This window comes from Serinus canaria, chromosome 1, assembly GCF_022539315.1.
Source record: "Serinus canaria isolate serCan28SL12 chromosome 1, serCan2020, whole genome shotgun sequence".
Taxonomy (NCBI): Eukaryota; Metazoa; Chordata; class Aves; order Passeriformes; family Fringillidae; genus Serinus; species Serinus canaria.
The window spans coordinates 16,044,980-16,072,365 of NC_066313.1; the positions used below are offsets into that span (position 1 = coordinate 16,044,980).

Here is a 27,386-nt window from a genome sequence, read left to right on the forward strand (position 1 = left end):
GTTAATCCAGTCTTAAATCTTAAATTAACCAATATAAATTTGTAAAAAATTTCTCACACCATTTACTGTCACCAAATTTACCCCAGATTTTGTAACATTTATGAGTGCAAATATCCCTATATCACCAGTAAGACAGCAGCTTAATAGTTTTGAAATCATGGTCACAAACATCAGTGTTCCAGAATAATTGATTTTTGAAAGAATTATCTACATATGTTTACTCAGCATCACAGTTAAATACATCTGGTTATCCATGCAAAATTTTGCCCGTTAACCCAGAACTGGCAATACCATTCATCTTCTACGACTTTTATTAGGACTTGTAAAGCAAGTCAGCATTTTAAGCATCAGATAAAATGATAATTACTTTGTGATAGTCTGTGGAGTAATAAGAACTCACACTCCTCTCATTAAAAGTTGTCATTTTATAAAATAAATTTCCTTATTGGGAAATTTGCCTTACACAGTCTCTTGCAGCTGAGACACTCTTTGTGGAGGTTTGTATCCTAGCATAAACGAATACTTTGAAATTTACAGATGTAAATTAAAGTAATGGAAAATAAATCTTAAAGTAAGTATTCACATTCTGCTGGGAAATGCTGACTGATTCAGATGAAGCCAGCAGATTACACAACAGCTATGGTATGTTGTTGCTGCTGTAATTTCAAAGGCTTTTGACTTTCTTTATGGCAGGGGAAAAAGAAGCATTAATAAAGATAATAGAGAACCATAAAAAAAGCTGTAACATGTCTTCATAAAAACTGCACATCAATAAATAGAACTGTAGGCAAAGGAAAAGAAAAAATTTAAAAAATGCATAGCCACCCCAAGACCAGATATACATTAACAAACACAAAATTTGTTTCAATGAACTGTGGAAGGCACAGACTGGCTTTCTTACAAAAATAAATATGTAACTGCACTGGTGTCAAAAAATTACAACAACTTGTAAGATTTACCAGAAATGATGAAGCATGTTTCTTCTCTTATTAAAGGCCAGACCATGTCTTATTGCTAACTGGGAAGAGTGCCTCAAAGGAAGAGGCATGACTTCATCCACATTTAAAAGCTTTCAGCTTAAAGCTTTTACTTGTTTTGTACCAGCGGAAATTCAAGCATATGTCCAAAAACTTTAGAAGTAAGTCTCCCGTGTAATAACCTGTAGAACCTCTCATAAACCACGTCTTTCATCTGTGGAAGGGTAAAGAATATGTATCTTTATGGTTTTAAAAAAAATAATCACAGAAATTAAAAATCACTATCATTTCTGAAGAATGGTCTGATATTGACAATATGTACCTTAAAAACTCCACAACACTGGAGAGGAAAGACAAAAGCTGAGGTTTACAAACCAGTATCTATTTCACTTGCATCCTTAGAAGACAGCCTTTTCTAAAGTTACCACTACAATATTGCTTAAACAAACAAACAAAAAAAAAAATTATTCTTATTATTCAAAGAATAACAACTCATTCCAGAACTAAAAAAAAAAAAATTAAAAAACCAAAGTGTTGCAATCTCAGCCTCCCGTACATTCTTTGGTTTCTGTGAAACTCAAAGGAAAAGCCACCCCCTTAGAATTCCATAAAAACATAAATTAAACAAGCTCCATGTAATACAGGTCACCCCAGGAAAATGGAAAGTCCCTCTTAAAGACAAAATGTTATGACATAACACCAGGACAGTGAACTGTTATGGAAGTCTCTACATTTTGTAGAGAATACAGTCATTATGTGGCCAAATAGAATGTAGTGTAGTTGAAGTTATATGCACTTGGAAGAAAGGAAGAAAAACAAGACACCACAATTAAATGTACAGTGTTAGCACCAAGAAGTTGTAGCCTGCATACTGAGGGAAACTACTACAATGAACAGAGGAGAGCTGAGAAATATGATTTCTTCCAAGAAATAAAGGAGCAGTTAACTGGTATTGCAAGTAAGTACAATATTAAGCCACAATAAAGCAATAATTTATAACAGAAGCTCTGAAGTAACAAGACACTGCCCTGACTCTCTTTAACTACCTATCAGTCATTTTCATAAAAACAATTTTCAATGTCTCTTTTTGCTGGCCTCAATTCACAAAGTGTTGTTGAAGTCCTGTGAAGTCAACTGCTTAGAGCTGTGTAAAAGCTTTGTCTAAATGAGATACCTACCTTTGCCTGATACAAAATTACATGATCATGAAATTTAGCTGGCAAAGAAAATGATAAAAATATTTCATTGGATAAGGGAGTGTCTATTCTTTTAAAAAATTGTTATTTATTTGAGCCAACTTTTCTGACCTTTGCATATTTTCAGTAAAATTGTGCTCTCAGATACTTGGGATACTGTTCTTCAGGAAGGAAGTATTTTGGATGAAGTTGACACAAAGTATTTTTACCCCATCACCAAAGTCACTAAGTGCTATTATCAGTTAAAGCACTTCTTCAAGCACATGACTTCCTAATTCAGACAATATACATAACCAAGCACTGACCCACAGAACTCAGGTTCCAAAAAAAAAAAGAGCCCTTGATTTAAGAACACAAACAAACAACACCAAAACCCCCAGACATTTTAGGGTCCTCTTCCACTCCTAAGTGCATATGTGCAGACACAGTTACTGTGACCTTCTGAACCATGAAACAGGAACCCAGCAGCAAAGGAAAATTCTTTGCAAATATTAAGAGACTCCCAGTTTACTTCTTACAATATCAATCTTTATCCAAGAAATCACTATCTATTCAGCAGTGTTGAGGGTATTTTCTATGTAGGAATATATGATTAACCATACAGTTATCAAAAGCAAGTGAATGACACAGTATCAAAAAATATACCATGCTTATTATATTCCTTTTTTCTTTCTTGAAACACGTTTAAATCCTTTAACTCCTAGTTGCTGAGCTATGCTCTTAACTTCAATCAAGTGATTTTATCGAAGTATTTTTAAAAAATGAAATAGATCTCAGTTATTAAAAATATTTACTTGTGAGTCTGTTTGAATGTTAAAACTGCATTTTGTCTTTTGAATGAAGCAGCAATTTTTAAATCCCCAAAGTCTTTTGGCATGACCAAAGAACAGACTCTTGAAAATCCTTACACAACAATCCAGGTACCAGTAATGAAGGGATTTTTGTTCAAATAGCCCATGCAACACAGACTTCATCAGACTTGACTTGACTGTCAACTTATTTTATTCATTATTTATGCACAATCATCTACTTGAATCATAAACAATTTAGCATCTCTATGAAAATTACAATTGTTTGTTACTATTTGGCCTAAGAGCTTCTTTCTAAAGCAATGTAAGAGGCATGACTTCCTGGATCATTAAGACTTTCATTTGGCCAGAGAGGTATCAACTAGTTAATATGGAAGTGTTGGGTAAAACACTGATTACCTAAGATATTAATGACCACAGCTAAATCTGCCTTAAAAAAATAAATTACAGTGAAGCAAGCTAAAATAAATCAAATGCTACTAAGTCCAAGTAACCATATTAGTATGTCTTAACTTCATGCACACACAAAACCTGAGTTCATTCCAAATGAAATTGTTAGTTGTGCTTCTGTTATGGTTTTATAGCTATGGCAACGGTAAATCATCAATTGAACTTCACTACTAAAGCATTCAGAGACAAGGGTGGGGAGGGAAAAAAGATTTTTACACTAAAAAGAATTAGATCTGAAAGTAGCACTAAAAAGGTGACTGAAGTTTATACACCATGAACGCAGTAAAAAGCTGCCTTTGAGATGGCACAGTCCTCCCCCCATTTTTTTGTTCTGTCAACCAGTAGCATTCCTTCAAACTCATTTCACAAACCTCTCCCTCTCCATTTATACATTTTCATATTCTGTTCCCCCATTATGTTAATTGACTGTTGTACAGAATTTGTGACTGCTTCAAGTCTTTGATGTTTACGGCTACTTCCCATTCTGTTCATTTTTCATACAAAGCATTTTATTACATTCAACATAGTGCAACTGAGGCACTAAAATAGAAACAGTAGGGACTGTGAAGATGTTATAAGAAATTTTATTGTCATGGATTTCTATACAACATCACCATTAAATCAGACAAGTCTGGTGGACTGTAATACAATGGCAAGGACTTCCTCTCTGGGCAGGAAAATTACAGTGCTTCCAAAGGGGATGCTGCTGGGGCAGCCTATAGCCCAGGAATAGATGCCTTCAGTCAGTCAACATCTAATTAAAAGCTGTGCAAAGGTGGCCCTTATCTAAGCTCTTCCTGAACTAAAAGGGGGGATGCAACAGGAACTTGTCAGTGGGATGCTGTAAAGACTCATCACTTGGACATGAACATCACAACAGTGACCCCAGACAAATGTGGAACAGGAATCCTATGTTTCAGCAGCAACTTCTAGACAGCTGTCATCATATTTCAGAGGGGGAAAGAAATAAGGTTTAATGGGTGCATAAACAGCCATTTTGTACAAGTACAGTTTTGATAACCTAATCATTTCCTTCACATGATCTACACAACTGAGTCTGTACCATTCTTATAAACATCATACAAATTCTAAATCTTTATTACTTCAACCTAGGCTTTTCAGATTTTATTTATTACCAGAATATATTTATCTTGACTGCAGGAAAAATGTAATTGAAAGCAGGCATATGTGCTGGCCAAACCTCATCACACTTTAGACAAACTCCACAAGCATCTCCTTGATATAGAAAAGTCCACAAAAGAACCTAAGAAGTTGAGGTGTTTGGAGGTTTCTTAGGCTCTTGCAAAAACACACAAACTTATCCCAAGTCTCTTGCTAATTAACTGTGTTGCATCCCAATAAAGACTGAGTATTAACATAAACTTTTAAAACTAATTTTGGAAAATCATCATGAAAACCTCCAAGAATCATGTAAAAGCAGGGATGCACTGAGGCATACCTGCAAATTCAGACATTTGAGCTTTGTGAAGTTCTAAAGGCACTACTGAATACTGTTTATCTGCTGACTGTATTTGTGTGTGTGTATTTGACACCAAGTCACAAGGCCTGCACTTTCATTAAGGACAGACTTACCTAATTTTGCTCTGGTGTGCTGCTTAGGAATTCACATTAGGCAGTCTAACTGCCCTTTGTGGCCACATTTCCTTCACATACTCAAACGTTCTTAAGGTTTGACTGTAAAATATCAGGATGGTTTATAAGTAAGAGAGCTAGGAGGTTTATGATGCTGTAAATTATATTTGCCTTTGAGGGCTGCACTGACCTAATTTCTCAAGCATTATAATAATCACATTTCTTTAAAAAAAAAGGTACACACAACACAAACACAAACAAAAAACCAGACAAAGCTTGCACGCACATACTAGCCTCAGCAAATAGCTGATAGAAGTGCAGTTCCAGTGCAGAATAACAGAATAGTTTTGTTGCACTGATCCCTGTCAAAATTTGCAAATGTAATTAAAGATGCACAATAAGAAGTTGCTAAGTCTAAATGATGCTGCTGAAGCGTTCATTACCAAAGAACTTCTGAGTAGGAAGTAAGGCCAGTGGGCACTTCCAAATAATGCTGCAAAGAGAGATCTGCTTGTAGTTAAAAGTGGATATTCATGGACATCTGGCAGAAATGTCGTAGTATTTCAAGTGTGTTTTTAAATGCCCACTAAAATGGCTACAAAATACAATATTATTTCCTCCCACAGATTGAAAAAGCTTCTTGAACAAGAGACAGTATATCAAGCAAAAAAAGAAAAGGAAAACAACAAGAAAATATCTAAATTGAAAGAAGAATTGACTAAACTGAAATCCTTTGCTTTAATGGTGGTGGATGAACAGCAAAGACTCACTGAGCAGTTGAATCAACAAAGTAAAAAAATTCAAGAATTAACCACTTCTACAGAACAAGCACATGAAAAGCTGACTTTTGCTGAAGTAAAAATTCAAGAAGAGAAACAGAGATCCAGCAAGCTGGAGGCTGAAATTCACACCCAGAGCAGTAAGATTTCCCAAGACCAAGAAGCAATGATGGCCAAACTAACCAATGAGGACAGTCAGAATCGCCAGCTCCGGCTAAAATTAACGACTCTCAGCCGGCAAATTGATGAGCTGGAAGAGACCAACAAATCTTTACGAAAAGCAGAAGAAGAACTGCAAGACCTAAGGGATAAGATAAATAAGGGAGAGTCTGGCAACACTGCACTTATGACTGAAGTAGAAGAACTACGGAAACGACTGCTGGAGATGGAAGGAAAAGATGAAGAGCTCACAAAAATGGAAGATCAGTGCAGAGAACTTAAAAGAAAGTTAGAGCAAGAAGTATCACAGAGCAAGAACCTTAAAGGGGAAGTGGATAAACTTAATAAAAGAATTATGGAGCTGGAGAAACTAGAAGATGCTTTCAACAAGAGTAAACAGGAATGTTACTCCCTGAAATGCAACCTAGAAAGAGAAAAAATTTTAACAAAGCAGTTGTCCCATGAGCTTGATGGTTTAAAAGCTAGAGTTGGCGAGCTTGAAGCAATTGAAAGCAAGTTAGAAAAAACAGAGTTTACACTTAAAGAAGATTTAACAAAGCTGAAGAGTTTAACAGTGATGCTTGTGGATGAACGAAAAACTATGGGTGAAAAAATAAAGCAAACAGAAGAAAAGCTGCAAGCTGCAACTTCTCAGCTTCAGGTGGAACAAAATAAAGTGATGTCAGTTACAGAAAAGCTGATGGAGGAAAGTAAAAAGGCACTTAAATCAAAATCTGATGCAGAGGAAAAAATGTCCAGTGTTACAAAAGAAAGAGATGAACTGAAAAACAAACTCAAAGCAGAAGAGGAGAAAGGAAGTGATCTTGTTTCCAAAGTGAATATTCTAAGTAAAAGACTTCAGTCTCTGGAAGACATTGAAAAAGAGTTTCTTAAAAGTAAATGTAAGGAGAGTACTAAATCTAGCACCTCCTTGCAGCAGGAAAACAACATAATCAAAGAGCTTTCTCAGGAAGTTGAGAGTCTTAAGCAGAAGCTCAATGAAATGAAGTCAGTAGAAGATGATCTTATGAAAACTGAAGATGAATTTGAGTCTCTAGAACGAAAATATATCAGTGAACAGGACAGAGCCAAGCTCCTCTCAGAGGAGTTGGAGGCTGTGAAAATGGAATTGGCGAGGTATAAATTAACAGAAAAGGCAGAGTCCAATCAGGAGCAACTTTTTAAGAAACTCAAAGAAGAGGAAGCTAAATCGAGCCACCTTTCCAGAGAAGTAGATGCACTGAAAGAGAAAGTTCATGAATATGTGGCAACAGAAGACCTAATCTGTCACCTGCGAGGTGATCACACAGTCTTACAGAAGAAACTCCTCCAGCAAGAAAACAAAAACAGGGAGTTAGCAAGAGAAATGGAGAGCCTCACAAAAGAACTGGAGAGGTACAGATCCTTCAGCAAGAACATCAGGCCCGGTCTCAATGGAAAGAAAATTCCAGATGTGCAAGTTTTTTCTAAAGAAATCCAAACAGATCCAGCAGACAATGAACCACCCGATTACAAAACCCTCATGCCTTTAGAGCGAATGGTCATAAATGGGCAGCTCTATGAAGACAGTGATAATGAGGAGGAACAAACAGCGTCTTCCAAAAGCAACTCACCCACCGCAAATGCCGCAAACAAAAAATTATGGATCCCTTGGATGAGGTCCAAAGAGAGCCATCCTCAAAATGGAAAGATACACACAAAGCAAAATGGAAACTGTGCACAGACTGGAGATCTAGTGCTAAGCCATACACCTGGCCAGCCCCTTCACATAAAAGTAACTCCAGACCATAGACAGAACACAGCAACCCTTGAAATAACCAGTCCTACCACTGAAAGCCCTCACTCCTACACAAGCACAGCAGTTATACCCAACTGTGGCACTCCAAAGCAAAGAATAACCATTATTCAAAACGCCTCCTTAACACCTGTAAAATCAAAAGCAGGAGAAGGTTACATGACCCCAGAGCATGTAATTTCTCCTATTACTATGACTACTACTTTTGCAAGATCTCAAACTCCTGAATCGTGTGGTTCTTTAACTCCTGAAAGAACAATGTCCCCTTTGGCTTTACCCGGCTCAAGTTCTCAGGAACAAACACTCTCCTCAGAGCCTTTGGAAATGGGAGCCAAGCAGGCTGTTTTTAGAGTATCCCCAGACAGGCAGTCATCATGGCAGTTTCAGAGATCTAACAGTACAGGATCAAGTGTAATAACTACTGAGGATAACAAGATCCACATTCATTTAGGAAGTCCTTATGTCCAAGCTCTCACCGCTTCCAAGCCCATCAGCCCTTGCAATGCAGTGCAAGACAACAGAACTCCAGCACTAGCTAATGGCCTACCCACTAAGCCCACCAGTAAAATCACCAGCAGTATTACTATCACACCAACAGCCACTCCTCTTCCACGGCAATCACAAATTACAGTAAGTAATGTCTATAACTGACCCCCATCCATGCTGACACCCTTACCAGCAACCCATCCTGTTTTTCATCCCAGCAAGAATTATTTGGAACAGCCTCTTTGGGAAAGATCTGTGCATGAACTATACAACAGCATATGGAACTAACGTTAAGTTTTGCCTGCTTAGTGTTATCAAGTGTGCACTTACTGTATATCTTCTCATTGAAATACAGATATGTAAAATATTTAGTCTTGCACTTGTATAAATGCATCTTTATGTATTGCCATTTTCAAAATAACTCACATTACTTTTGACTGCAAATTGCCTTGGTAAAATATTTTAACATTACAAAAAACCAGTAAATAATTGATTATTTTCATCATTGCTTGCTGAATATGTTTTGTTTGTTATGTGTGGTTTGTATTTTTTTCTGCATGTATGGTAGAATTTGAATTAAGCCATAATACTGCCTGCTAACTTCAGATGAGAGTTGTTTCATTATCTTCCCTGCTATTTCCCAATTCCTTCTAGCCCTCTCATTTCAGGTAATTATCACTGCATCACACACAAAATATTATGTATTGTATAACAATGTTTGGCTAAAAGTCTTTTTAAACTCTCATGCAAACTTTGTCTGTAAGTGAACCAAGTTCAGAAGCTCGTATCACAAAGTATATTCTTCCCAAACAAGGGTTTTTTTCCAATACAATAGAAAAACTGCAATCATTTAGGTATGCTGTAAAACAAGAAACAATAACATTTCTAAGCAATAATTCAGGAGATTAGATTTACATAAAATATTCAGAGTTCATCTAAACTCCTAGCCACAAATCTGACTAACAGTAGACATCACACAAGTACTCTGAAGAAGAAACAGGATTAGCAAACTATGGCATGCCTTCATGTTTTTTACTTCACAGAGAAAGTTTGGCAGAAGCGTTAAAAAGCAATACTAGATCAAGTCTCCAAAGATGCAGCCCTCTGGGTCTGGGATAAATAGAAGTGCCATACAGAATTGACAAAGCAGGTCAATTCTGTATGGCAGAAGCAGGTCAGGTTAAGGTATTTCAGTGACAATTACAGTATTTGTACCTAGGAAAAGCACAGAAATGTAATGCGCCAAACAGTCAATTTTAATTTCCCATGAAATATTGCTAGTGCTGGAACAGCTTCACATACAATGTAAATCAGTCCAGAAGATCTGGAATGCACTTTCAAACTCCTCTTTTTCACAAAAGCTGTACACTCCAAATCTAAACTGTAACAATTGTTCTTACTATAAAAAGTTCTATTCTATTTTCTATTCTATTCTTTTAGTCTAAAAAAGTTCTATTCTAAATGCCCATAATTTTGATGCTTTCAGGGGGGTGGTAGTAGTATGTCTTATTTTTTAAAAATTAAAAACGGCAACCTCCTGCAATCAACAAAGAAGTTTGCAAGTAAGCAGAATGTCCCTACTCACTAAACCCTTATCTTTATTCTGCCTATAATTCCCAGAGGAAAAAAAAATTTTGCAGTATAACATAGCAACGGATTCAGCAAAGAACCTTGGCCCATGATCTTACATAACAAAGGGACTTCTATCATTTCTAGTCCTTTTGATTGACAGGAAATTAAATGTTTATAACTGTAGATAATAACTACTTTTAGAACAGTTTCTATTGAAAAGCAAAGTCCACTGCTCATGTACGCTTTTTTCAGTAAACAGTGGGAAGAAAAAAAAATTAAATTATTTAAGATATGCGATAGAAATGGATAATAACACATGTATTAGAGTTGAACAATGGCAATTTCAAAAAAAAGAAATTTTGCGTGGAACTGCACAACTCCAGCTTATATAATCTGAAGTTACTAGGCTTCATAAAAGGTCCTTCTTCCTTGTTTTGTCTCCCTCTATTTCCATGGCTGCACAAGTGAGCTCTGACCAAGACCTGGGTCAGAAGGAATACACAGTCTTATTCTGCACAGCAAACTTTGACTCACACCTACTTCAGCAAAAGTTGCTGATGAAGACAGCAGCCAGAACTCAGGCAAAGCAAAATCATGAAATTTTTAGAGCATGTTAATTATACAAACAAGTTACCTTAATAAATTCAGGCCGCACATTCTTATCTGCAGGGCTCAGTTAAGAGCCCAAAACTCAGTACCTTCAAAATACATTCTCTGCACTTCTGTTCTTTAGGATACTGCTTATCCTGCTGATCTATACCTAAGATCTCTGCAGGAACACATTAGCAGCATGGTACTGAATAACTGTGTCTGAAGTAGTCACTTGTCAGCATACTAACAGACACCAAATTCTCCAGAAAGTAAAGGACTAATGCTTGTCCTCCAGAGACACTAAAATTTTCTTCAGTTAGACCTAAAAAACATGTAGGAAAAAAAAAATTCAGACCTACCTTCAAAAATACACAGAAGTATGTTGATCATTAACCACCTGGCCATCTATTAGAACATCTTATAAAAGAAAAGTACAAATAAGGGCATAGCAATAAGCACATATAGTCCTTTGGACAGTTACCAAGCTCTTATGAACAAGGAAGTTCAGTCTTTAAAGCTAAGATTTGAATACAAAACCTAGATGAAAGTTCACACCATTTATAAGTATAATCATTTAACAGGACAGTACTTCTGTCCCTGTCTTACACTCATAATGCTTTATCAGTAACTGTCTAATTAACAAAAGACAAAGGAAGCAGCCACTCATGACCATAAACTCCTAAGTAAGAAACATCAGCACTGCCTGGAAATGAAATTGCTACATTTCCTGAAAATTCACCTTGATTAAGAGATGCTTACAGTCCCCTATTGATGAAACAAGCTCTGTGTAGATTTGACTAACTTTACAGCAAAATTTTTGTCAGTCATTCCAACAGATTAAAAAAATCAAATAATTATTTTTGCCTGAAAATAAGGTTTGCACAATAAAACAGGTTTGTTTGGTTTGAATTGCCATGATCAATTTCAATGCAGAGAAAATAAGCACCTGGATATATTTGCTGAGAGCTGAAACGTAATTGTTTAAACAGAAAGAAGTTAGCTGCAATTTTATCATAAAATAGCAAACAGAAAGCATAGCTTAAGGAATCAAATTATTGATTTACAAATTAACCTTGAGTTGTTCAGATCACCACACCATATTTCAGAGTATTTCCATTTTGCTGGGTGGGAATAGCCACCTGCTTCCATGGCAGACAATAAGTAAACAGCAGAGCAAGGAGAAATGTGACTAAGTTATCTGCACATTGATTCAAGCACTCTGAACAAAAACATCAAGCATAATCATATTAAAGTTTGACAAGTAAGGCAGCTTTTCTAGGATTTCAGCTACTCTGTAAGTGGTAAGTATTGCTGTTAATTTGGAGACTGAGACACTTTTGCTTTCAGCAGTTGCTCAAAAGCCTAAAGTCTGACAGGTATGTAATGTTCATTTAAGTGCTATGGGGAAATAAGGTCACATAATAAGAAGCATCTATCAGAGGGATTAAGCTGTGAAAGAGAGCATAAAAACAGTTTTCAGCAGATCATAATATCAATTCTTCTCTTTTCCAAAACTCTGGCAAGCATCTCTAAGGTCTAAAAATCTACCCTTTCTCCTTTATGTTTAGTTCCCAGCAAAAGGGAGAATTAACTGATTTTAAAATGACAGCAGTTATTAGCCCACTCTCCTTCACCATTTTGGCTTTATTTCAGTGAATGATCAAATGGACACAAGAGAAGGCAGCACCAACACATTGGTGCCCAGCATTTTTATGCCATTCTTTATATGTGATTAAATTTCTCAGAAGAAATACTTGCAATTTTTGTCCTTTCAGGGAGGATGGATGAGGGGAGGGAGGGAAAAGGAGGAAAAACAAAAAGAAGAGAATACCAAGTAATAATGGTAATCTGAGACCAAAGCACCCATCCATCAACTAGGAGGTAGTATTTCAAGTTATTTAAAGACCTCCTTCAAGCCACTAATTAAGAAAAAGAATTGACAAAAATTACAGGAGCAGACTGCTAATCTTCCTGATCCAAAGCACTGTAGCCAATACAGTGTCTGGGGACAGACTGTAAGGCTGTAATAAGAAAAAGATCTTTATGTAAGCATTTCATGCAAGGATTAAGAAGGCATGCTCCCTGCACTAGGGAAAAAATAATCAGAAACAGAATTGTACAGCTCTATTTTCTGAATAAGATTCAATGGATGCTGCAGGGTTAGATGATGGAAATGGAGTAACCATCTGCAGGATGACTTTGTCCCTAGGAAACAGATATTGAGACAGGCAAAACAAAAACTGACAACTGTCTAATCTCCAGGCTTAAGGAAAGACTACCAAAACATTATGTTACCAAGAAACAGAAGAGAAAAAGATCTTATGGTTCAAATACAGCACAAGTGGGTGTATAAAAATCTTTTAAAATTAACACCAAGTACTTAGAGTGGGAAATTGCTCAAAAAAAGAGATAAACCATAAAAATTTAGGCAGCATGAAGTGTTTTCACAGATCTGCAGCCAGTGGCCCCAAGATGAAGCTGAATTCCCTATGTGCTGTAGCTAGCACATTATCTAATGACCCACCATACTGTGGGCACTCAGAAAGCCTCAAATAGCAGAGCTGCCAACTGAATATGATTCTTTTCTGACCACAAAGCAAAGTATTCTTGAGAAACGTTTTTTGCGTACAAGTGAAAAGACCTCTTTTAATCAATGTCTCTTCATTTCCCATGCAGTGGTCTGACATCACAGGGTCTTCAAACAGGGATGGGCCAATGAATCTCCCTCCCCTTTTTCACCCCTACCACAATCCAAATTACAAAATGCTGCCCTTTCAGTTGTGCTGTCACCACTTCCAGAAGGCAGCACTGTGAACCAGGTCAAGAAACTAACCTGGATTTAAAAACACAAAAGCAAAACCACAAACAAAAAGCCATATGCCACAAATTCTCATTAAACATATCAGAACAAACCCCAAACAACCTCAACAAAACAGGATCCATTTCACAGCACAGCTTTAAAAAAGAGCTACATCAGCATAATTGAATGGACAAGCAGGAAGGAAAAAGAAGCATTTTGTAGTGCAATCGCTGCTAAAGTCCTGGACCCATCACCATTGTCTGCAGAGATACAATCTAGCACACAAATACATCACAAAGCACTTCAAATATACAACAAACAGTCCCATTAAAATAATTCTGTACCTCTCTTGGGAGAGAAATAAATTGACTTGTGCAAAATCTGAGCAAGGCAGCTTCAAATGTGATTAGTACCTACATTTTATTATCCTTGATTGTCTCATACTCAAGCCACTATAGGTCATGTTTTATCCTGAAAAAACACCAATCTTAGCTGGACAAAAGGTAGAGTCTTTTGTTTTAATTAGCTTTTTATATATATTAGGAAAATATATATGTATACTGAAAATAGGACTCTGATTAACACACTTTTTCACGTGGCCTTCAAAGAGAAATCAGCTGACTCACAGACAGAAAAAAGGCATGATGGTAAAAGCAATTTAACCTTTTTCCTTCTCCGTGCAGAACCTCTCACCTTTTCACCATAAAAATTTGCTAACATGGAGAAAACATACCCAAATTTTTTGACATATAGATGACAGACAACATTAATAATGAAGGCATTTTCACGTTAAAAGGCATGGATGTGTATAAGCGCAGTTTCAAACACCTTTTAAATCTGCCTTAAAAATACCCAAACACAAATATCCCTATGTGCCCCCAGTCTGAATGATCTTCCACTGCCAAGAATCTTTCTCAACAAATAGCAGAGCAGCTTTAAACCAAGGGGACTGCTGGTCTCACCCAGGCTGTATTCCCTGCAGCAGCAGTGACACCTAAGTGCCTGCAGGAACACATACGTGCCAGGACACCCCTGTGTGGGACACAACTGCAATTGCAGCGTGTTTAGTGTGCTAAAAAGGCCACACTTCTGCTCCTAGGGACCCCCCAAGTGCCCTATCAAGGTGCCTGAGACCCCTTGGACTTTCAGGAGGCAAAGGGAAGATTAACAACTAACAGTTGTTTATTCCAGCTGCATGATGATGCCCATCACCCAGCTCCAGGTAACCTTGTCCTACTGGAGTTAACCCACAACATAACCTGACCCATCCCTGCATCTTGTCAATTATCTACTAGAAATGAGTCTTTAGGGTATCCAAAGTTTAAAATAATATCATCACACTTGCCAGTGAAGACATGTCCCAAGAAAAGCAAGGCACATAACAGAATTTTAGAAACTGTAAAAAAACTGTCTCCACCCATTCTTCTTTTCCCCACCACCAGAAAGCAGATTTAACTCTGCATTCAGGAAATTAGATCACAGCAACACATTCAAGTGCATTAGTGTAAATTGTGCCACATGAATGGAAATAATTTCTAATATTAATACTGATTTTTCTGTCAAATATGCTATATTATTGAAATCAAGAGGGCTTTAATAAAGCAAATATCAGCAGAAGAGTAAAAGATTCATAAAATAGAGCTTAAAAAGGATGCCAGGACATTTTTGAGCCTATTTCCTCATTATAACTTGACTTAAAACCTTCCAAATGAAAACCTAGTACATATAGTTCCAAAAAAGTTCTGCAATGCCAGCTTTACAGTTACCCAGGAATCTGGAACAGGGCTGAAATACCCTTGTCACTAAGAATCTTGCTAATTTCTAAACTAAATTTATGTTGCTGAAATTGTACTCCAGTATTTTCTTTCCTGTCCCCCCACTGGACTTTGAAAATTATTTTCTCTGCAACACATATTAGAAGACAATTATCATGCCGCTTCTCAGTTTTGTTTTCTCCAAATTAAACAAACCCAATTGCTCTTCCACTTAATAGCTCAAGTACTATGACTCTAGATTACTGAGGAGTCATTTTCCCTCTGCTGAGCTGTTTATGGTGGTGTGACAATGCAGTGAGCCAAGCCAGACACCAGCCTGGCACAGGTCTTACCCTAAGTGAGATAGTGAGAGTGAGGATTACACTGCCCCGGCTCACACATCTCAGTGTAGTCACACACAGGTGTGCTGTACAAAAGGGAATTCAGAGCAACTGAGACTTCTCACTTTGTATTCCTAGAAAACAAATGCCTGGATCTAGTGATACGAAAGTAAAGAAAAGGAAGTATCTAAATGCTCTGTGCAGTTGAGGATGCCTAACCAGAAATTTCAGCCAAAGCTGTCTGGCTTGGAGACCAAAGGGAATATTCAAGTTTATCACTTAATCTTAACTCGTTCTCACTTGCAGACCTGGCTTTCTTTCTGACTGCATTCAACCATCCAGGAACAAACTTAGGTCTGGCAAGAGGCACACTTGTGCACATACAGACATGGACTACTGAGTAAAGGATCTTCAGCACCATCCCCTGGACACTTTCACTAAAGCTGCAAATGACAGTCAAATTTCTTAAACGAAAAATTTAAGCAGTGAGAAAGAAATTTATCTAAAGTCATTTCTCCTAGATCAAGTGCTACAATGACGTTAAAAAAAAAAAAAAGAAAACGAAAACTTACAGCATAAATACTACACAGTCCCCCCATTTAAATGAATAAAGTTCAAACAGGAAGCAAAGCACTTCATACTTTCAGAAGGAAAAGGAAAGGATTAGGACCAAAATTACTTCAACAGCACAGAAACATAAATATTTTCTCCCCTTGATACTCCCACACACACTTGCCTTAGCCCACTCCCTAAAGCAAGCATTGCATTGTGTTAAAGGCTCGCCCATATAAATAAGCTACCTCTGTTCCCAACGTAGCAGAAAAAAAGGTGGGTATGGAATATACATCCTGATATTTCAGAGCATGCTTTCTCCATTGTCTTCTTGAAATTAGAAGGGCCACTTTCACATTAATGTAAAAATTTCTCAATTGTCACCTGTGCTAGTGTTTGTCCCCATCCCTGAAGTACCCACTGTCATTTGCTGAGACAACAAATGTAGTCTCCATGTAGAGTCCTTGCTCTAGCACATTTTCTTCTGCCAATTACTATTACAGACAACTGATGTCTGCTGCAGGAGTTAATTTTAAAATGAAATTAAAATGCAGCCTTCTTGATCCTTAGATCATTGCTTGCCTTGAACCAATATGGTGCTATTATACTTACAGATAGACATACCACATAATCTAATTTAAAAGTGGTCAGTTTAATGCTTTTGGGGTTGTCATTGTTGCTGCAGTAATTATTTGCTGATTTTTGTTTAGACACATTAAGAAAAGGAAAACTGCATAGCTACTGAGACAGGTCACTCCTGAGCAACATTTTGTTTCTGGGGGTGTTTCAAGAGCATTAATAGGAACTCACAAGGGATCTCCAGACCATGAGAGGCAGTTCAGCTTGTTTTTTGAAGGACAAACATATCTTTTTTTCTCTTCTCTGACTTACAAATATAGCATATATAAAAAGTGGCCTACAGATGGGAACTCAAGAGACATAGCTAAACAGCAATGATGAACGCAAAGCCAGCAAATTCAGAATACAAATGAGAGTTCAAAAAGGATGAGGAAGACTAAAAACATTCATCTTGAATGAGAGAATGAGCTGGTAGAAAGGATGCATACATTTGAAGAGAACTGAAATAATTCATGGTGTGCACACAGATTTCCCATACATAGTTAAAAATCAAATTGAAAAGGCCCACCAAAATCTATATATAAGGGTTTTTCAGTCATTCAGGTCTGTCTAAAAACCAAACCAGACATCTGGAGATAGAAGCCTGCTATGGCCAATGTATCTGCTAACATGCCTCTACACTAAGAAGCAAGGAAGGACCAAGGAATATTTCACAAGGATTTTCAGTACACATACAACTAAACCAATGCAGAATATTATATATGGTTTATATATGCAGAATTTTATATATTGCTTTCCAGACAATTCCCACACAGTACCTCCTTATGCACATCTTACAGCAGCTTAAGCACTGATCTAGTCAACTGACCCAAAATATTCTGTTTACAACTCTTATCTGAGATTCATAATTTATCAAGTACAAGTTTTAGAAAATAAATAAAATTTAGTCCTTGATCTAGGTATACATGTAATTGAATTCAAAAAGCTAAGTATAAATAAGTGTTTTCCTTAAATTTAAATTATTCATTCCTTCCTCTCTAGAATTTATATAACGAATTATGAAAAATAAACCAATTTTTAAGTGAAGTATGAGGAGGAAGAGAACTGGATGGGCAGTTTGTACCAATCTAACTTCTGATGAAGACAAGTTTAACAATCACTGAAGTCCAAGTTCAGTTGTTTATTTGCATAGGAAAATAAAAGCCCCATAATACAAGTTTTGTCCTCAAGTTTGAGCCTATGCCAGGAGTTAGAGCAAGTCAGTTATTGTGGCTACAATCAAACATGACACAAGCAAAAGAGAGCAGTACAAACTCTGTAAGCAAATCAAACCTTGATAAGTCCATCTGTTATAATGCAGCTCTAGGCATTAAATTATAATAATGTAGATATATTCAATACTGTCATTTAGAACTGCAAAATACATAGTTCTGAATCACAAAGAAAAAAAGTGTTTGAAATTAAATCTGATGGCTCAGAACACCATATTGTTAATAGTGGTTTTAATAAGCTAGACACTGGTGCAAACTACAGGCCAGAGCACAGGGATATTTCAACACCTAACTTTTCATTGATTCAATAAAAGCTTACAGCCTGAATACCAGAGTCAGATGCACAAAACCTGTAAAAATCTGGGCCTATGAATACCTTCCTGAAGTACTAACATAGCTGATCAATCAAGTCCAGACAATACTCCAACCACTTTGTAACCTAAGGATCTCTGAACTGGAACACTTCTCAAAAAGACCCCAAACCAAACAACCAAACACAATTCTTAGAGATACAATCTCACTTTAATATGCAAGACTTTACATAAATATTTTTATCTATTCACCTCAATATACTTAGCAAATGAGGGCTAATGTAATTCTTTTTATAGCTGGGAAACAGACAGGTTTTCTATCATTGCTGTAATTACATCAGGCAGTAGCACTGCAAGTAATAGCCCATACAAATATTTTATTCTCAATACCATGCCTCATCTACCAGGCCATACCACATGGTCAGAGGCAAACTCTTCCAATCCAGTACTCATGGAAAGCCACATAGCAGTAATGCAATTACCCCTCTAACATCAGTTCCTTTCTTAACACATCACCTTTAGTAATTGAAGCAAAATGCTTTTTGGTTTGGGGGCAAAGAGTGAATTCCTTTTTTTTCGCTTCCTTTCCTACTAACAATATGAATGCTAAAATTCCAGCCTACTATGAAAATGCATGCTGATTTTGTTTATTCAGCATTTAACGAAGAGTTTCAGCTAAGTTATAGTGAAATACTGGGATGCAATTCAAAAGGAAATCTTCGCTGCCACCTAGCGGTAAAATCTTGAAGGAACACAGGGAAAGAAAAATGCATCTCCTTTTTCCTTCCTCACTTTCAAAGTCAAACTCTTTCCTTTCTCAATGCATTAAAAAGTTGCTACAAAGTGAAACATGCTGATTTTAAAAATAAAGGCATGGAAGAGGTTTTAGACACTCAGACTACATATCTCCTCTTTGGCAGTGACCAGTGTTAAATGCCTGTGAACGTTAAGTACCAAGCACACAGAGTAGAAAATCCAGCCTTTGGCAGCCTGCAAGTTACAGCTACAATCTCCACACATCTTTGTAATTAGCAGTCCTTGATCGATGCCCTGAATCAGTCCTGAAATTCTCTCCAAACCAATTTATATCACTTCAAAAATTGTCTGTCCCAATGAATTTCATAGCTCATTGACAAGGGAAAACACTTTTCACATAACTTTAATTCACTCCCAGTGGATGCCCCCTCAAGCATGCTAGAAAATTGCCCTATTCACCATAATGCTACATTTCTGCTGTTTATTTTTCTCACCACCATCTATTTTCCAATCTTGAAGAGGTTCAGCATGTGTTATTAATCTTCACTCGGAAGACATTTCATAATTTATAGTCTTTACCACCTTTTTTGCATTTTGGCATACCCTTTCTTGAGCTGTTTGGACAAAACCCAGCAAAACATTCACAATGTAGGATGGTTTGGATTCACACACTAAAAAAATTATGGGATTTGTTTTCTTCTATTCTTTTCCTACTGATTCCTAACTTGTCTCTTACACTTTTGACAACTGTCAGTTTCTGATCAATGAGGACAATTTACAGGGATTCCAAGATCTGTGTTCTGACTGATAATAAATGTCACTACTGTACATGAACTAGTTTTCCCTACATATATTATTTTTCAATTGCTAACACTGAACTGACACACATTTTTTACTCACCAACATGAGTTACTGTCAGCTCTTGCTTCTAATATTCTCCCTGATATACCATATGCAAATATTATCATTTCAGTACTGTCTTCCTGTGCAGTATCAGAGGGGTCTGTGAGATTCAGATGCTATCTCCACTCTACTATTAAAAACTAGGTCACTACTCTGCTACCTATCCAATTGCCTCTTATTAACCTTAAGAATTTTCCTTGGTTTTCGACAGTTTGCACACAAAAACTGTTTTCACAAGATTCTTTTGTTAGAGACCACTATCAAGGATTTTTTTTAGAACTTACCTAAGTCTTTCCCTCCCACATGGGTCTCATCATTAAACAATCCAATAGCATGTACCTATATAACAATATCTTACTAACAGACCTGAATGTTATCCCTGACAAGAAATGTGGATGTCTTCACAAAATCAGTAACCATGTAGGCAAACTTATTACTTAACTGACATTTCAACACTTTGATCAGTTCAGCAGTTACATTTTTGAATTTTCTGTGAGCTTTACTCTACAGCAGCATTGCACCCCTCAAGCATCACCAACAATTTCAGTGGTGGCTTACACATCACTAACAAGGATTCTGCAATTTTAAAAATCATCTCCTTCACAACTCCTACAAACGCACCACACTGCTCTGAGAGATTGTTACTATTTTATCTCTTTGTTATCAAACTTCAATTAAGCCCAGGCTGATTTTTTTCCTTACTCATGATCCATTAAGCACATCTGTGATGTACAAACTTCCACAAATTCCTCAACACTGAACACATGCAATGATCTGATGTTGGTTCAGCTTTATTCTATTGAAAACCCCTGTCATACATAATTATCTACAGGTAAATGGCAAGCTTTTCATTTGTGATTATTTTTATTTTTTTAAACCTGTCCAGACAGATCATTACAGCCACTAGGGTTTTGATCTAGCTCATTGTTACTCATAGTTAAGTCACCATAATTCCAATTTGCTATTGTCCTAATTTGAACACAATTTCCATTTTGTTGTCTTTTTAAAAAAAACCAACAACAACAACAAAAAACATTAAGTGAAGTTCTTTTACCCTTAGCTTGACTGAAAAAGTTATATAAAAATGCTTGTGATGCAAATAGGTTTTCTCATGAGTACAGTATGTTTAATAATCCTGGTTTCACATAATGGTACTTTTCAAACAGACTTCTTACCTTATAGTTCTTCACCCCTTTTCCATGCACATAACTTTTTTTGGGCATATTTACATTTTTTGCAGTTAAATATCACTACGATCATTCTGGAGGGGCAGCTGTCTCACAAATACCTTAATTTTGTGTACACTGGTCTCTGTCAAAGAATGATCTCTCACCGTAAAAAGTAACCTGGGTATTGCCCTCTACTCAGGACTGAATCAAGATTTGCTTCTGCATGAGGAAGTTCTCTGATTATTCACCCAGAGAATGCAAACAGCTCAATACTTTGCACTGCATCACACACTTAGCACCTAGGGCTAATAGTCAGCTGACAGACAGGAAACCCCTCTTATTTATCTTATTTATACTCTGAGTTTCAATCCATTGAGATTCTTTGATATTCCCCAATCAAGTAGGTAAGTTAAATACAAAGCTTCTGTCTCATTACAAGCAAGATAAAGGAAGTTTAAACAAACAGTTCTGGAAGCAGTACATTCAGGTTTACAAACTGGAAAAAGCACTACAAAGCTAAAAACACCTCTTGTTTCTCCTCCCTAATGCATGATTTATTTTCTTGGTTTATTTCCAGATCACTAATACCTTCCGGCGTTCAATTCCAACTCGGATCCCCAAACCAAAGCCTGCAAGCACAACCAAAGCACCTGTCAAAACTCCTGCCGGACATCTCCACAAACCACTGCAAGACAGTCCTTCTGGAAAGATACACATTATAAGGACAGTGTCTAAAGCCTGCCTTCAAAGTGGAGGGAGAAGGTAAATACTTTTCTCTGATTTATGACATTAAAATGGATTTAAGCCATCTGAATCTCAGCAGCAGCTGTTTCAACAGGAGAAAAAATCAGAAACCATCCACATGGTCAGCACATCAACAGTCACCAATCACAGGACATCAAGACAGCCAAATTCTTAGGAGCCAAAGTTAACTGCATGTCTGCAGGGACCATGCTCTGCTCCATTTTTATGGTGCATTTCCAGGTTTTGCCACTCACAGTACAGGAGCACAAGACACAAATAAGTTTCTACTATAAATTCAGTTCTGACATGTTCTACAAATAACAACAGTAAGGTTATCTCAGCAGATTTATAAAAACATGGTCAAATCACATGATGAGGGGTTGCAGGAGGTGTCATGTTTTCAAAGTTGGTCTAGCCAAGAAGTGTCTCAGTATGGATATTCTAAGTTCAACATTAAGGGTGGAATGAAGAAAGGCATGGAAAAATCTGCTCTTGTATAATGCATTGAATTTAGAGAAATGCAGAGCTCCTTGCTGTGCCAAGCATCACTTTAAAAGTATGATGTGAAGTAGCTCCCTCCTCACTAGTGTGATTATCTCCACTCAATTCATGCAGATGTTAGATCAGGAAAACAGATGGGAGAATCAAGATGGATATTATTTGCATCATCTATATGAACTTTTACCATTTGGACTACAGTACTTAGATTTCAGTTCACTTAAACAGTATTTTAGAACTGATCAAAATTAGTATCAAGATTAACAGTAAGTTGTGGCTTACATAGAAGTGCAACTTTATTCTTGCAGTCCTCTACAATTTTGCCCTTACAACTCCTCACATTCACTTAAAATATGTAACCAGATTCATTGCTCCTAGTGAAGGGTTTTGTTTAACTGAAGTCTTTGCACAAGAAATTCTAGCTCGTTCATGAGAGAATTTGCCGTTTTGGTTTTCTTAAAGCATAACTTCTTTAAAAGACTTAAAATTCAAGGTTTCCCTTCAGCCAATACACACACATATATAAAAAAAACTTCAAACAAAAACCACAAACCAGAACATTAGAAAAGACTCCATGCTTGTTGTTTCCAACTTTCTGAAAAATAGCAATTGTTGCTCTGCAAGAAAACTTCTCACTGTTCTGTAGAACGATAAGAAAGACTAACAAAATACTACTACTACAGCAAGGAACCCCCCACTAGAATCCTGTAACACCAACTAACACTAGTTACTGCTTTAAAATATAAAAATTAATTTATTTCTCTGGTATTAATGTCTCACTCATTCTTCTTCCCCTAACAGAGTGCATTCCAACAGTCTAAATGGCTCAACCGATAATACCTGGGAAAACTCCGTACACATAGGTGTTTCTTTAAGAACTGCCAAATCCTAATTCCTAAAAAAAACCAAAAGCTGGTGGTGATCACAGGGCTATAGCCAGAACTGCAATCCTTTTGCTGAAGCAAGGAGAGATTCTGATGCATTCAGTTACCCAATTTTTCCCTTTCATTTCACAGCTAAAAGTTTAACTTAACCACTAAAACAGTACAACACACAGCACTGTTGTGTGACTGTTTTTGCAAACCCACAAGAAACCTATGCCTTCCTCAACAGCTTCACAAGAAATTCTCTAGAAATACTTTTTAAAAAGTTTTAAAAGATCAGTCTACTGAAAAATTATTTCAGCTGCATCCTACAGATGCAGCTGAAAGACACACGTGTGTTAATATGCAGACATGAAAGAATGACTTTGCCACAGTCAAAAGGAAAGGCTTCCCATGTCATTCACTAAATCTGGAGCTATCAAGTTCTGAGAGTCCATATCATTTGTGCTCAGATCCCAACACAGCTCACAGAAGTACACCACTGCAACCTGCAGAGTGAATGCACTTTGATGTGAAGAAACACAGATTTCAAAAAGCAGCTGTCAACTTGGCATGCTTATCAGAAAGATCTTCATGTACTGACCAAGTTCTATTACAAGGAACAAGTAATTGATGAGCCAAAAAAAAAAGATACAAACCTCTTCATACAGAGTCCAGCAACAGACCTCAGCTCTGATCAAGCAACAGTGCTCCCACTGCATGCACTACAATGAAGAGTCTGCTTCTCAATAGCTGCAAATCACACATTACAAATTGATGTTAACTGGCACCCTTCACTACAAAGAAAGAAAAGAGAACCCCTGGCAAAAGAATTCCTGCAATTCCTGCAACAGCATGCTTTGCTTTAGAGCCCACACAGGACCCCACAAGCACTGCCAAATCATCCTCTGTGGTCCCATATTGTACTTCTCACCTATTTTTGCTGCTAACATACAAGAGTTTTGCTCCTGCCTTGCAATGACACAATTAATTTTTACCTATGAGGGCCACGCCCCTCATAGGTAGATCCTGCTTAAGGATCTAAAACTGACAAATGGGGATACTACACTTCTATGGGATTAAGGGCAATACAGAAAGCATGGAGAATGAAAGACAAGGAGGGGTAACTAAAAAGGAGCAACTGCAAGAATTTCTGAAAAATAGAAGTCTATCCCTCTCCCTCAAACTGACTGGGAGATGAGGCATGCTGGCTACAGGCAAGATCTGCATATTTACAGTGCTGTGAGAATTGCTCTTTTCTGTTCACGGAGGGAAGAGGAGAAAGTTGGGGCCCTTCACCAATACGAAATAAACTCCTCCAAATTCCTTATCCTTTCCCTTGTAATTATGAATGCAATGTAAAAACCACATGAAAGTCTGGACAAAGTTGTAACACAAACTGGAAAAAAGGAAGGTAAGGAAGTCCTGCAGTTGCATAACATGGGAAATACGTACCACTAAACTACGCTGCTAAGTGGAGAATAATCCCTAACAGCTCCCTCCACAAATCTCATCTCAGAGGTTTGCTGAAGATGTTATTAGGCAAGATTCTTTAGTTTTTGTCATGTGACAAGATACAAAGATGGGTAATTCCTTCAGCATATTTTGCCTCGGGTTTTGTGGGCTTTTTTTACACCTATAAATCATTTGCTACAGGGTAAACATTCACATCTTAAGGTGAGAGTAATTACCTTTAATTTTTAATATGGACTCTAAAATAATGACTTCCAATGATATGGCCAAAGGCAAATTTAGAATTACACACACAAGGAGATATATTTATATCTATTTTCTGTTTTCATACTCTTTAGGTGGAGCGTATGAATGATGTTCACACTCATTTTAAAAGCAACCTTTTCTAATTACAAGTGGCTAAAATCTAAAACACTTTTGAGAGCTGAATTCTGATGAATATTCTGTAGGTCAGAGCTTATTCTAAGGTTAATTTTAAAGGATCTGGCAAAAGATCATTATTTCAAAAGTACATTTGAATTCTGCTTTGCACCTGCAGTTATGGCAGAGATGTTATTTTTAAATAGGTCAGCAAATGAGGTTGGATAGTATTTTTTTAACACAACTTCATTTTTCACAAAAATTAAATTGACCAAGTCTTTCAAAGGTGCTCACTAGTGTGCAAATATTTTCTTGTATTGTTGCCTACATCATACATTGTGAACCGTGATTTTCTCTTTTATGCCAACTGATTTTACAGTACTGCCAAACATTTTACAGTACTGATGAGATGCTGTACAAATTAATCCTTGCTTTTACCTGTTTTACGTGAAAAATAGGTACACAAAATAAAAGTAACAGATGTTTTATGTTTACTGTTAGCTTGTGTCAACTTGATCCAACAACAGACTCCATAAAAAGAGCCTGCCAACAAGCTTACAAAGGTGGGCTGCAAACAGCAGAGTATCTGGTTTGCACAACACTGACCTGTAATCATTACTCAACACATTCAGAGAATGTCTTTGGAGTAAAGTATACAGGATTGGGTTAGACACTTCCAGAGGTTATTTTCCACCTGAATTCTTTCACTAACTCAAAAATGCTATTGCAAAAATCCCAAGTTTTTTAGAACTGGAAAAGTTGTCATTCACAGTCTCACCTCAAAGTCAGAGGGTTCATCCCTCATGTCAAAAGTTTATCATCAAAGTCCTGCTCGTATCCAGTTTCTAGAGGAAAGCTGACAACATTGTAAGTAAACTAACCACGCACCCCAAATGAAAGCTGTGGTGGCAGAATGTGCAGGGAAGCTCTTAAGAAAAATTCCTAATGAAGAGCATTTACCATGGGAACTGGCACTGCTTAAGGAACCCACATGAGACTAAAAATAAAAATCAAATGCTCAGAAACCTAATTAGGTCTTGTGAGCCCTCTTTATTACATACATACACTATGTATAGTGCTTCCTCTCTAACTATTCTCCAAGTACCTTTTCACAGAAAATAAGCACCAATTATCAAGACACTCAAAAAACTGGAGTCTTTGCAGAGTCCCAGTAATGCCCAACTCTTGCCAATATTGTATTAAAAAGGAAATTTAAAAAAAATCAATAAAATAAGGCACTATAAAGTCTAAAGATATTCTAGTTTTCTAGATCTACCTAAATTTTCACACTAAATGTAAGCATTACAGAGAAAATGTTTTACAGCTTGTGGTTTCAAGACACATTGAAAAAATACATGTGCATGAGCCAGGTATCATAACCATCAGGGAAGCAAAGACAAATCAGTCACAGCACCACACGCCAAGGAGCAGTGGCTGGAGAGAGCTTTAACTCCTGCCCTTTTACAGTAACACATGGCAAGGGTGATGCGACACACCCCAGTGAGCACACGGGGGATGCTTTTCAAGTACCACAGATACTTTTCCCTCCAAAGGCTCTAGTGAGGATTTGCTGTTTCCTAGGCCTTACAAAACTGCAAAGTAAGTTCATGCCGGTAATGGCAAACACAATCACAGGATAGTCTGAAGTGGAAGGGACCCACGAGGATCACCCATTACGCAAAAGCCTTTCATCAAATAAACTCTTTGGAAGAAAATACAGTTTGGAAGGTAAATGAATGCAAGGGAGAGCTGAGCTCTGAATTCAAACCAAGAGGTTTTCCCATTCCCCTCGCCCCGCTTTTCAAACTTTGCGTAAATGTATTTTTGTCAAGTGGGTTCCTGTTACCTAGGTACTGGTATTTTCATTTGCCGCTCCATCGTCTACCCCAGGGCTCAGATCAGAGACTGGACATCACCTCGCTGCAGAGACTCTGCTTACAAGCAAATCCGCCCTCGGTAGCAAGCAGGGAAAAGCACGCACAGGGAAAAAAGCGAGTGAGAGTGGAAAAACCTGGAGAAGTAAATTAAAAGCAGAGAAAGGAAAGGCGGAGAGGGGAAGTGGAAAAAACACCCAAAATCCAACGAAAAGGAAGCAGGGCGGGAAAGTAGGGTGGGGGGCTGGCTGTTAGGCAAGATGTTTCAATCGCAGCGCGAGGAGGGAGCTCCGGGAGAGCAGTACCTGGCGTGCCGCCCGCTCCGGGCTCAGTGTCCCACCACGGCTCCTCCAGCGTGTCGCCCATGCCGCCGCCGCCGCCGCCGCCACCGCGCCTGCGCACTGCGCGCGGGGCCGGGCGGGCGGGCGTGCCCCGCGCTGGCGGGGGCCGGCGCTGCCCTGGGCACGGCTGGTGCCGCTGCTGACCTTGCATCTTACACAGTGGTCTTCTGAAAGAGAAGGCTTTTAAATCATGCTGGGGATTTTTTTTTTTCTTTTCTTTTTTTTTTTAGTGGAAAATACAGAAGCGAGAGAAAGAGGAAAGGAATTTAAACTATTACCCCGTTCTTCACAACATTCGCTTAATTGCCTCAACCCGGTTTCACACTGTCAAATACCTACTTTCTTGGTCGAGGTAATTCACGTAATCTTTTCTGAGGAACTGATAGGTGC

The 27,386-nt window shown here is 37.6% G+C and overlaps 2 protein-coding genes across 3 annotated transcripts in view; one reads left to right on the forward strand and one right to left on the reverse strand.

Moving 5' to 3' along the window:
* Positions 1–8,746, forward strand: part of FILIP1L (filamin A interacting protein 1 like) — a 129,286-nt gene extending 120,540 nt beyond the window's left edge. For both annotated transcript variants that reach the window (XM_030234381.2, XM_018920148.3), the window contains one exon: positions 5,652–8,746. In XM_030234381.2, the coding sequence (XP_030090241.2) occupies positions 5,652–8,409 (2,758 nt within the window). In that variant the 3' untranslated portion in view covers positions 8,410–8,746. The remainder of the gene's footprint in view (positions 1–5,651) is intronic.
* Positions 1–27,054, reverse strand: part of CMSS1 (cms1 ribosomal small subunit homolog) — a 220,513-nt gene extending 193,459 nt beyond the window's left edge. Inside the window, exon 1 of the mRNA XM_009095435.4 lies at positions 26,961–27,054. Coding sequence (XP_009093683.1) covers positions 26,961–27,021 — 61 coding nt within the window. The 5' untranslated portion in view covers positions 27,022–27,054. The remainder of the gene's footprint in view (positions 1–26,960) is intronic.
* Between the last annotated feature and the right edge of the window lie 332 nt (positions 27,055–27,386).